At 39.9% G+C, this 12759-nt stretch overlaps 1 protein-coding gene across 2 annotated transcripts in view; it reads right to left on the bottom strand.

The window, feature by feature from the left end:
• LOC124588712 (extracellular sulfatase SULF-1 homolog) overlaps positions 1-12759 on the bottom strand; it is a 792368-nt gene that overhangs the window by 17282 nt on the left and 762327 nt on the right. For both annotated transcript variants that reach the window (XM_047131489.1, XM_047131490.1), the window contains exon 19: positions 1420-1551. In XM_047131489.1, the coding sequence (XP_046987445.1) occupies positions 1420-1551 (132 nt within the window). The remainder of the gene's footprint in view (positions 1-1419; positions 1552-12759) is intronic.

The raw sequence follows: 12759 nt of genomic DNA, 5'->3' as shown, positions 1-12759 counted from the left end.
TCAGAAGTAGTAACCCATTTTTTAAGCATCTCTTTTTATTGTATATCTACTACTGCTTCTTGCAGAAGAAAAATTGTGGTGCTTGCTTCCACAAATCAAACAAATAGTAAAGGGTCTTTATATGAACCCCAATGCAAAAAAAACAAAAAAACAAAAAACACAGTTTTAATTTGTCAATAAATTTACAGCAGTGTAAACTTCACTATAGAGTGAAAGATTTGTTCTAGAAACAAACTCAAGGCTGTGGCTAAGCCTAAATTAAACTCTGTCCAAACAGGTCTTGGAAGGCCCAATGGTACCGACCAGTCACAATGTCATCCTCAGCCCACGGGCGTCACTGGATGCGGATAGGGAGGGGCATGTGGTCAGCACACCACTCTCCCGGCCGTGTGTCAGTTTATGAGACCAGAGCCGCTACTTCTCAATCAAGTAGCTCCTCAGTGTGCCTCACAAGGAATGAGTGTACCCCGCTTGTCAACAGCACTGGGCAGACCGGATGTTCACCCATCCAAGTGCTAGCCCAGAGCAATAGCACTTAACTTCGGTGATCTGACGGGAACCGGTGTTACCACTGTGCCGAGGCCGCTGTACATCATATCCATACTCCCAGTAACGTTAGCCCACTGAAGTACACGGGAGAGCTTCTGTGGAACTTGGGAGGGAAGAGGAGACAAAAGTTGGTGTATATGATGACGTTGTCAGTCATGTCTAGATATCTCAGATGATAAAAGGATTACCCTCAAAAGACAAAGATCCCACTTGTAGTTCCACTTGGCAAACAGTTTCAATCTGTAACTAAGTTTCACAATAATATGCATTCTGTTGCAGACAAAGAGTCATACAAGAAAGAACTCCATTTTCTGATTACTTCCGCCTTACTTCCAAGACACCATCTACTACCTACCAATTTTTTTTTTTTTTTTTTCACGTAGGCACTTCTGCTGGGTGAAAAGTCTTATTTACTCAGAAACCATCCTACTTTTAACTCATTTATTGTTTCTGAAAGTTAAAAGTAGGTAGCAGCAAGTAAGCTGTGATTTATTTCTGCACTGCATGAAATTGACAGTTTAGTGACGGAGAGAAGTGCAGGGATAAAACTTGTAGAGGGAGACCAAAGCTTGAGTACAGGACACAGGTACAAATAGATGTAGTCTGCAGTATTCATACACAGACAAAGAGGCTTGCTCAGGATTATCTAGCATGGAGAGCTGTGTCATACAATAACAGTAACAATACACGATAATAGAATTCTCATTCTCAATGTAATATAAATTATGGTTATATGAAAACATGGACACTTCACTACATAGGGAGGCTGTGTGTGTGTGTGTGTGTGTGTGTGTGTGTGTGTGTGTGCACAGTGAGGCAATTATTGTAATATATTTATGTGTAGATATAAAAATGGAAAAGCAGCTTTACCTATTCTCAAATTGTAGAACGTTATCAGCCCTGTCACAAACTCACAGTACAGGAAGTTGTGAGTTGCATTAATGGTTCTTAGGCACGCATATGTATTGTTGTTTGCATTCATACAGAAGCAAAATGGCCCATCTGTAAAGGAAGCATATTCACAATTACAATTACTTCACTTTTACTAAAATAAAGAGAGAACAGCAGGTTTTACAAGTAGGAGTTTAAATATCTACTGTAGTATGTAATCTGCTCAAGAAAAAGTTTTTCCCCACCTGCATGTGTGTTAGTGTGTGTTGCTTAGATACAGGGGGCAGGGAGGGAGGGAAGGGGGGGGGGGAGCAGAGAGTGAAAGAATAAGTATTACAAAATAAAACAAAAAATGAATTACTATGAAATAAACCAAAACAACAATCAAAATTTGGAAATTCACATCTGTGAAATAAAAATCTGCTCCCGCGTAACATTAACCGCCCATTACAAGCATTGCAGTTTTTTCTTCCATCAACAATTAATTACAAATTTGAGGTTTCCGTTAGTGGCTTTTTCTACCTTCCCAAGCTTCCTTAAAAAAAATCACTGGCAATACTTGGAGACAGTCATTATTGTCTGAAGCAGCAAACTGGTAAGATGTGGAGTCAGTCCATGTGCATGCATACTTGTGAGTCAGTTCTTCATTTCTGACATTGGGTCTTTAATACTATAATTATTTGTCAACTAGCTTTGCAGATGACGAAGAAATAGATGAAATGTATGATGAAATAAAAGAAATTATTCAGACTGTGAAGGGAGACGAAAATTTAATAGTCATGGGTGACAGGAATTCGGCAGTAGGAAAAGGGAGAGAAGGAAACGTAGTAGGTGAATATGGATTGAGGGTAAGAAATGAAAGAGGAAGCCACCTGGTAGAATTTTGCACAGAGCACAACTTAATCATAATGAACACTTGGTTCAAGAATCATGAAAGAAGGTTGTATACATGGAAGAAGCCTGGAGATACTGACAGGTTTCAGATAGATTATATAATGGTAAGACAGAGATTTAGGAACCAGGTTTTAAACTGTAAGATATTTATAGGGGCAGATGTGGATTCGGACCACAATCTATTGGTTATGACCTGTAGATTAAAACTGAAGAAACTGCAAAAAGGTGAGAATTTAAGGAGATGGGACCTGGATAAACTGAAAGAACCAGAGGTTGTACAGAATTTCAGGGAGAGCATAAGGGAACAATTGACAGGAATGGGGGAAAGAAATACAGTAGAAGAAGAATGGGTAGCTTTGAGGGATGAAGTAGTGAAGGCAGCAGAGGATCAAGTTGGTAAAAAGACGAGGACTAGTAGAAATCCTTGGGTGACAGAAGAAATACTGAATTTAATTGATGAAAGGAGAAAATATAAAAATGCAGTAAATGAAGCAGGCAAAAAGGAATACAAACGTCTCAAAAATGAGATCGACAGGAAGTGCAAAATGGCTAAGCAGGCATGGCTAGAGGACAAATGTAAGGATGTAGAGGCTTTTCTCACTAGGGGTAAGATAGATAAAGCCTACAGGAAAATTAGAGAGACCTTCAGAAAAAAGAGAACCACTTGTATGAATATCAAAAGCTCAGATGGAAACCCAGTTCTAAGCAAAGAAGGGAAAGCAGAAAGGTGGAAGGAGTATACAGAGGGTCTATACAAGGGCAATGTAGTTGAGGACAGTATTATGGAAATGGAAGAGGATGTAGATGAAGATGAAATGGGGGATACGATACTGCGTGAAGAGTTTGACAGAGCACTGAAAGACCTGAGTCGAAACAAGGGCCCCGGAGTAGACAACATTCCATTGGAACTACTGACGGCCTTGGGAGAGCCAGTCCTGACAAAACTCTACCATCTGGTGAGCAAGATGTACGAAACAGGCGAAATACCCTCAGACTTCAAGAAGAATATAATAATTCCAATCCCAAAGAAAGCAGGTGTTGACAGATGCGAAAATTACCAAACTATCAGTTTAATAAGTCGCCGCTGCAAAATACTAACGCGGATTCTATACAGACGAATGGAAAAACTAGTAAAAGCCGACCTCGGGGAAGATCAGTTTGGATTCCATAGAAATGTTGGAACACGTGAGGCAATACTGACCCTACGACTTATCTTAGAAGCTAGATTAAGGAATGGCAAACCTACGTTTCTAGCATTTGTAGAATTAGAGAAAGCTTTTGACAATGTTTACTGGAATATGCTCTTTCAAATTATGAAGGTGGCAGGGGTAAAATACAGGGAGCGAAAGGCTATTTACAATTTGTACAGAAACCAGATGGGAGTTATAAGAGTCGAGGGACATGAAAGGGAAGCAGTGGTTGGGAAGGGAGTGAGACAGGGTTGTAGTCTCTCCCCGATGCTATTCAATCTGTATATTGAACAAGCAGTGAAGGAAACAAAAGAAAAATTTGGAGTAGGTATTAAAATCCATGGAGAAGAAATAAAAACTTTGAGGTTCGCCGATGACATTGTAATTCAGTCAGAGACAGCAAAGGACTTGGAAAAGCAGTTGAATGGAATGGATAGTGTCTTGAATGGAGGATATAAGATGAACATCAACAAAAGCAAAACAAGGATAATGGAATGTAGTCGAATTAAATTGGGTGATGCTGAGGGAATTAGATTAGGAAATGAGACACTTACAGTAGTAAAGGAATTTTGCTATTTGGGGAGCAAAATAAATGATGATGGTCGAAGTCGAGAAGATATAAAATGTTGACTGGCAATGGCAAGGAAAGCGTTTCTAAAGAAGAGAAATTTGTTAACATCGAGTATAGATTTAAGTGTCAGGAAGTCATTTCTGAAAGTATTTGTACGGAGTGTAGCCATGTATGGAAGTGAAACATGGACGATAAATAGTTTGGACAAGAAGAGAATAGAAGCTTTTGAAATGTGGTGCTACAGAAGAATGCTGAAGATGAGGTGGGTAGATCACGTAACTAATGAGGAGGTATTGAATAGGATTGGGGAGAAGAGAAGTTTGTGGCACAGCTTGACTAGAAGAAGGGATCGGTTGGTAGGACATGTGTTGAGGCATCAAGGTATCACCAATTTAGTATTGGAGGGCAGCGTGGAGGGTAAAAATCGTAGAGGGAGACCAAGAGATGAATACACTAAGCAGATTCAGAAGGATGTAGGTTGCAGTAGGTACTGGGAGATGAAGAAGCTTGCACAGGATAGAGTAGCGTGGAGAGCTGCATCAAACCAGTCTCAGGACTGAAGACCACAACAACAACAACAAACAACAATACTATAATAACATTTAGAAATGTTGTTTATGCATTTCTTCATATGTAAAATTTATTTACCCTAATTATCATACAATTTTGAACTTTTTCATTGACCAACACTGATTACTCAGTGATGTTTTGTTTTTTATTAATTTCAAGAGACTGGTGGATGACAAGCAGCTGTTGAAATGATTGGAAGAAGAGCTCGTTAATGAATATTGTAGTGATCTAGAGTGATTCTGAAAGTGAACAGTCTTTGGATGAGACTGATACTGTCAATAAATTTGACTTGTCTGTAGGGAAAGACAGCATGCAATGGAACCATTGACCTCTAATTCAGAACAGGAGAGTATGAAGAGCTCAACATAATGTTGTCAAATATTTTCTGGGGTCATGGGTGAAGCAAAAAACACAAGTATCCAGTTGATTGTTTACAGCATTTCTTTGGAGATGTAATTATAGAATAGATTGTTTGCTGTACTAAGATTCACATGTCTACAATTTGCTGTAAATATTCCAGAAAAGGGATGCTGCAGACACTAATATTACAGGAATCAAGGCATGTTTAGGACTTCTTTTCTTGGTGAGTTCTCTACGAATATCAAACACAAATTTACAGGATCTCTGGATTGCAGGTGGTACTGGAGTGAAGTACTTCAGACTTTCAATTGGTGTAAATTGATTTCATTTCTTGCTGACGTGTTTGAGACTTGACATCATCAGAAACAGAGCTCACCAGAAAGAAATGTAAATTAGCCACTGTTTGATTCTTGATTGATCAGTCAATTGAGAAAGGCAAGAAACATTACAGTTTATCAGAACTAGTAACAGTAGATGAAATGCTGGAAGCATTCAGGGACAGATGTGGATTTGCACAATACATTCCATCAAAACTGGCAAAATACGGACAAAAATTTTCACACTTACAGATACGAAGATCTTTTATCTTGTCATTTAGAAATATATTATGGAAAACAGGTTGCTGTGACATATCTCTGTGACAACACACCACATGCTGTTGTCAAAAGAATGGTGAAATGCATATCCAAATCTGGCAGAAATGTAACGTGATAATTAGTTACATCAATTCCGCTTGTGGTTGACTTGTTGGAAAATGACAACCTGACAATGACTGGAACAATTGATAAATATAATTATGAAATTCCTACATTTACGACAGTAGCAAAAAATTGTCCTTTAGAATCCAGCATTTTTTGTAGTTAGGAAGAATATGGCACTTGCTTTTTTTTTTTTTTTTTTTTTTTTTTTTTTTTTTTTTTTTTTTTTTTTTTTAAAAAAATCACTTTTTATAATGGTGCTAAATCTGGTGTGGATAAATTAGATGTGATGAAATGTACATACTCTGTAACAAGAGTTACCAGAAGATGGCATTTAAATTTTTTTATCTCACCTAAATGGTGGATATGTAACCTACAAGAACAATTCAAACACAACTATTCCCAGAAAAGAGTATCAAAATTTCTTGCCAAAGAATTGTTGCATGATTATTTGGTATTGCAGGTCAATCAGCTAAATAAAGCAGCAAACATCAGGAACAATATCACGGAAATTTTGGGATTATGGAAAGCTGAATTTCCTCCCAGAGAGCCACAAGCAACTAGTAGAGGAAGATGCTACTTTTGTGATAGGAAGGAAAACAGATCAACAAGATTTCTTTGCAATGTGTGCAATAAATTTGTGTGCCTGGAACATGTCGCAGCATGCATGTGTAGTAAGTTCAGTGGAAATAGTAACCCCTGTGAATGATTTACCTGAAACTAACAGTGAGGGAATAAAGAACTGTTTTCTGAAAATAACTGTTGGTTAATATGCATTTATAAAAACTGAGGCAAATAGAATGAATGTTAATTTCAGTGATCAGCAAATCATTTTATTGATTTTAGGGTGAATTATGACTTAAAACTATTTATTTACACTTGCTGCTCAAAGACATTATGTTTATGAGTTCAATGATTTATTTACATTACTCAGGTTCAAATATATTAAGTTTCCTAAGCACAGTATTAAAATTGTTCATCAAACTAGAATGAAGTGAAGTGCGGATTCACAGTCTGCATGTGTTTATTGGATGTAAATGGTGGCGCATGTAATGGAGAGTTAAATACTGTCTTGTCCCACTTGGCAAAGGTGTTGCACTCCAGCCTGTCATACTCTTCAACGACAATCCTTGATGTCGTCCAGTGTGCCTACAGTTTATGCAAAACCCACTGTCCTGTCGTGTGCTCTACTGAAATGCATTGAGGCATAGGTCTACTTAGCCTAAACTGTAGATAGCAATTTCTGGTGGTCAAAAGAGGACTGAAGCAGAGATTCCCAATAATAATAAAAACAACGAAAGTTATGAGGTTGGTACCAAACTTTCTTGAAAAGTTCACATTTTCACTTACATTCATAAACTTAAAATAATTATAAGTAGCAAGTACAGTATGATTCACTGAAAAATACAATATGCAGGTTTTCAAATTATAAAATCACATTTGAACAATAGGAATGTTTTGTAGGCTACTCAAATGAAATCGTGTATACATACTAAAGAATAACAACTATCACTACTTTCCAGAATGAGATTTTCACTCTGCAGCGGAGTGTGCGCTGATATGAAACTTCCTGGCAGATTAAAACTGTGTGCACCGACCGAGACTCGAACTCGGGACCTTTGCCTTTCGCGGACAAGTACTCTACCATCTGAGCTACCGAAGCACGACTCACGCCCGGTCTCACAGCTTTACTTCTGCCAATATCTCGTCTCCTACCTTCCAAACTCAGATGGTAGAGCACTTGCTCGCGAAAGGCAAAGGTTCCAAGTTCGAGTCTCGGCCGGTGCACACAGTTTTAATCTGCCAGGAAGTTTCATATCAGCGCACACTCCGCTGCAGAGTGAAAATCTCATTCTGGAAACATCCCCCAGGCTGTGGCTAAGCCATGTCTCCGCAATATCCTTTCTTTCAGGAGTGCTAGTTCTGCAAAGTTCGCAGGAGAGCTTCTGTAAAGTTTGGAAGGTAGGAGACGAGATACTGGCAGAAGTAAAGCTGTGAGACCGGGCGTGACTCGTGCTTCGGCAGCTCAGATGGTAGAGCACTTGCCCGCGAAAGGCAAAGGTCCCGAGTTCGAGTCTCGGCCGGTGCACACAGTTTTAATCTGCCAGGAAGTTTCATATCAGCGCACACTCCGCTGCAGAGTGAAAATCTCATTCTGGAAACATCCCCCAGGCTGTGGCTAAGCCATGTCTCCACAATATCCTTTCTTTCAGGAGTACTAGTTCTGCAAGGTTCGCAGGAGAGCTTCTGTAAAGTTTGGAAGGTAGGAGACGAGATACTGGCAGAAGTAAAGCTGTGAGACCGGGTGTGAGTCGTGCTTCGGTAGCTCAGTTTTAATCTGCCAGGAAGTATCACTACTTTAATCTACATATTATCACAGAGATTCAGGGAGAGCATAAGGGAGCAATTGACAGGAATGGGGGAAATAAATACAGTAGAAGAAGAATGGGTAGCTTTGAGGGACGAAGTAGTGAAGGCAGCAGAGGATCAAGTAGGTAAAAAGACGAGGGCTAGTAGAAATCCTTGGGTAACAGAAGAAATATTGAATTTAATTGATGAAAGGAGAAAATATAAAAATGCAGTAAGTGAAACAGGCAAAAAGGAATACAAACGTCTCAAAAATGAGATCGACAGGAAGTGCAAAATGGCTAAGCAGGGATGGCTAGAGGACAAATGTAAGGATGTAGAGGCCTGTCTCACTAGGGGTAAGATAGATAACGCCTACAGGAAAATTAAAGAGTCCTTTGGAGATAAGAGAACGACTTGTATGAATCTCAAGAGCTCAGATGGAAACCCAGTTCTAAGCAAAGAAGGGAAAGCAGAAAGGTGGAAGGAGTATATAGAGGGTCTATACAAGGGCGATGTACTTGAGGACAATATTATGGAAATGGAAGAGGATGTAGATGAAGATGAAATGGGAGATATGATACTGCGTGAAGAGTTTGACAGAGCACTGAAAGACCTGAGTCGAAACAAGGCCCCCGGAGTAGACAATATTCCATTGGAACTACTGACGGCCGTGGGAGAGCCAGTCCTGACAAAACTCTACCATCTGCTGAGCAAGATGTATGAAACAGGCGAAATACCCTCAGACTTCAAGAAGAATATAATAATTCCAATCCCAAAGAAAGCAGGTGTTAACAGATGTGAAAATTACCGAACTATCAGCTTAATAAGTCACAGCTGCAAAATACTAACACGAATTCTTTACAGACGAATGGAAAAACTAGTAGAAGCCAACCTCGGGGAAGATCAGTTTGCATTCCGTAGAAACACTGGAACACGTGAGGCAATACTGACCTTACGACTTATCTTAGAAGAAAGATTAAGGAAAGGCAAACCTACGTTTCTAGCATTTGTAGACTTAGAGAAAGCTTTTGACAATGTTGACTGGAATACTCTCTTTCAAATTCTAAAGGTGGCAGGGGTAAAACACAGGGAGCGAAAGACTATTTACAATTTGTACAGAAACCAGATGGCAGTTATAAGAGTCGAGGGACATGAAAGGGAAGCAGTGGTTGGGAAGGGAGTAAGACAGAGTTGTAGCCTCTCCCCGATGTTGTTCAATCTGTATATTGAGCAAGCAGTAAAGGAAACAAAAGAAAAATTCGGAGTAGGTATTAAAGTCCATGGAGAAGAAATAAAAACCTTGAGGTTCGCCGATGACATTGTAATTCTGTCAGAGACAGCAAAGGACTTGGAAGAGCAGTTGAACGGAATGGATGGTGTCTTGAAGGGAGGATATAAGATGAACATCAACAAAAGCAAAACGAAGATAATGGAATATAGTCGAATTAAGTCGGGTGATGTTGAGGGTATTAGATTAGGAAATGAGACACTTAAAGTAGTAAAGAAGTTTTGCTATTTGGGGAGCAAAATAACTGATGATGGTAGAAGTAGAGAGGATATAAAATGTAGGCTGGCAATGGCAAGGAAAGCGTTTCTGAAGAAGAGAAATTTGTTAACATCCAGTATAGATTTAAGTGTCAGGAAGTCATTTCTGAAAGTATTCGTATGGAGTGTAGCCATGTATGGAAGTGAAACATGGACGATAAATAGTTTGGACAAGAAGAGAATAGAAGCTTTCGAAATGTGGTGCTACAGAAGAATGCTGAAGATTAGATGGGTAGATCACATAACTAATGGGGAAATATTGAATAGGATTGGGGAGAAGAGAAGTTTGTGGCACAACTTGACCAGAAGAAGGGATCGGTTGGTAGGACATGTTCTGAGGCATCAAGGGATCACCAATTTAGTATTGGAGGGCAGCGTGGAGGGTAAAAATCGTAGAGGGAGACCAAGAGATGAATACACTAAGCAGATTCAGAAGGATGTAGGTTGCAGTAGGTACTGGGAGATGAAAAAGCTTGCACAGGATAGAGTAGCATGGAGAGCTGCATCAAACCAGTCTCAGGACTGAAGACCACAACAACAACAACATTATCACTTAACGCATATGACTGTGTTAACCCTTTCCACTTCTGTTTTCTTGACAACTGTGTCCTCCCCATCTGCTGTTTATTTTGGATTTATTTATTTTAATGGATATCTGAAAAAATTAAAGACAAGGGAAAACATCCTTGAAGATTAAGGTGTAATCTAGGCAATGGTCACTAAAATAATCATGTGATTTCACCTATGAATTCAGAAGATGTACAGCTTCATACTAACAAATGGCTTCATTTCTTCTGAAAAGACACACTGAATGTTTTGTTAGTGGAGTCCCTTCAGTATTTTCTCTATTGTATAAAGATTTGTAGTGGTCAGAGGTTCACTAATAAGGCTGTTCATTTTTGACAGAGCGTTCTGAGGCAGCATGAACCATACTATGATAGATTCCAGAAGTAAACTTTCATATGCTACAAAAGCCACTCTGCATCACCACCACCACTTATACACTTCGTGCCTGCTGTCTTTCAGCAATCAAAAGCCACACGAAAGCACATTATCACTTGGACATATCTATCCACGTAGCCTATTATAATATACAGAAGACAGTTTGCACTATGTGACAGTCAGTATTAGTACAACATGATGAAATATGTTTGACTTTCTGTGACAGCACACCAGGTAAAAAGGGTAACAAAATCACAAATGTTCAGTGATGTTCAACATTGGAAACAAAGCAGAAAACCAATATGTCTAATGGCAACTTACAATGGATAGCAAAGAATTAAGTCAATAATGATTGATTTGATTTATGCAACAGCATTTATCGCAAATCACTCTAAGGCAACTCCTTGCTTGAAATGATAGTGAATCCCTCACCAGTTATAGTAGGTACAATATCTAGATATACATGGTGGTCCATTGATCGTGACCAGGCCAGATATCTCATGAAATAAGTGTCAAACAAAAAAAACCACAAAGAACGAAGCTTGTCTAGCTTGAAGGGGGAAACCAGATGGTACTATGGTTGGCCCGCTAGATGGCGCTGCCATAGCTCAAACGGATATCAACTGTGTTTTTTAAAATAGGAACCCCCATTTTTTATTACATATTCGTGTGGTACATAAAGAAATATGAATGTTTTAGTTGGGCCACTTTTTTCACTTTGTGATAGATGGTGCTGCAATAGTCACAAACATATGGCTCACAATTTTAGACAAACAGTTGGTAACAGGTAGGTTTTTTAAATTGCAATACAGAACGTAGGTACATTTGAACATTTTATTTCGGTTGTTCCAATGTGGTACACGTACCTTTGTGAACTTATCACTTCTGAGAATGCATGCTGTTACAGCGTGATTACCTGTAAAAGCCACATTAATGCAATAAATGCTCAAAATGATGTCCATCAACGTCAATGCATTTGGCAATACGTGTGACGACATTCCTCTCAACAGCGAATAGTTCACCTTCCGTAATGTTCACACATGCATTGACAATGCGCTGACGCATGTTGTCAGGCATTGCCGGTGGACCACGATAGCAAATATCCTTCAACTTCCCTCACAGAAAGAAATTCAGGGACGTAAGATCCGGTGAATGTGCGGGCCATGGTATGGTGCTTCGACGGCCAATCCACCTGTCACGAAATATGCTGTTCAATACCGCTCCAACCGCACGTGAGCTATGTGCCGGACAGCCATCATGTTGGAAGTACATTGCCATTCTGTCATGCAGTGAAACATCTTGTTGTAACCAGAATGGGATTTTCACTCTGCAGCAGAGTGTGCACCGATATGAAACTTCCTGGGAGATTAAAACTGTGTGCCGGACCGTGACTCGAACTCGGGACCTTTGCCTTTCGCGGGCAAGTGCTCTACCAACTAAGCTACCCAAGCACGACTCACACTTGCCCGCGAAAGGCAAAGGTCCCGAGTTCGAGTCTCGGTCCAGCACACAGTTTTAATCTGCCAGGAAGTTTCATATCAGTGCACACTCTGCTGCAGAGTGAAAATCTCATTCTGGAAACATCCCCCAGGCGGTGGCTAAGCCATGTCTCTGCAATATCCTTTCTTTCAGGAGTGCTAGTTCTGCAAGGTTCGCAGGATAGCTTCTGTTAAGTTTGGAAGGTAGGAGACAAGGTACTGGCAGAAGTAAAGCTGTGAGGACGGGGCGTGAGTCGTGCTTGGGTAGGTCAGCTGGTAGAGCACTTGCCCGTGAAAGGCAAAGGTCCCGAGTTCGAGTCTCGGTCCGGCACACAGTTTTAATCTGCCAGGAAGTTTCATCTTGTAGTAACTTCGGTAGAACATTATGTAGGAAATCAGCATACATTGCACCATTTAGATTGTCATCGATAAAATGGTGGCCAATTATCCTTCCTCCCATAATGCCGCACCATACATTAACTTGCCAAGGTCGCTGATGTTCCACTTGTCGCAGCCATCATGGATTTTCCGTTGCCCAATAGTGCATATTATGCCCTTTATGTTACCACTGTTGCTGAATGACGCATCATCGCTAAATAGAACGCATGCAAAAAATCTGTCATCGTCCCGTAATTTCTCTTGTGCTCAGTGGCAGAACTGTACATGACGTTCAAAGTTGTCGCCATGCAGTTCCTGGTGCAATCGATGTTGACGTAGCATTC

Source organism: Schistocerca americana, chromosome 2 (genome assembly GCF_021461395.2).
Source record: "Schistocerca americana isolate TAMUIC-IGC-003095 chromosome 2, iqSchAmer2.1, whole genome shotgun sequence".
NCBI classification, from domain to species: domain Eukaryota; kingdom Metazoa; phylum Arthropoda; class Insecta; order Orthoptera; family Acrididae; genus Schistocerca; species Schistocerca americana.
The sequence above is the reverse complement of the archived record's forward strand: the minus strand, read 5'-3'. Positions and strand labels throughout refer to the sequence as shown.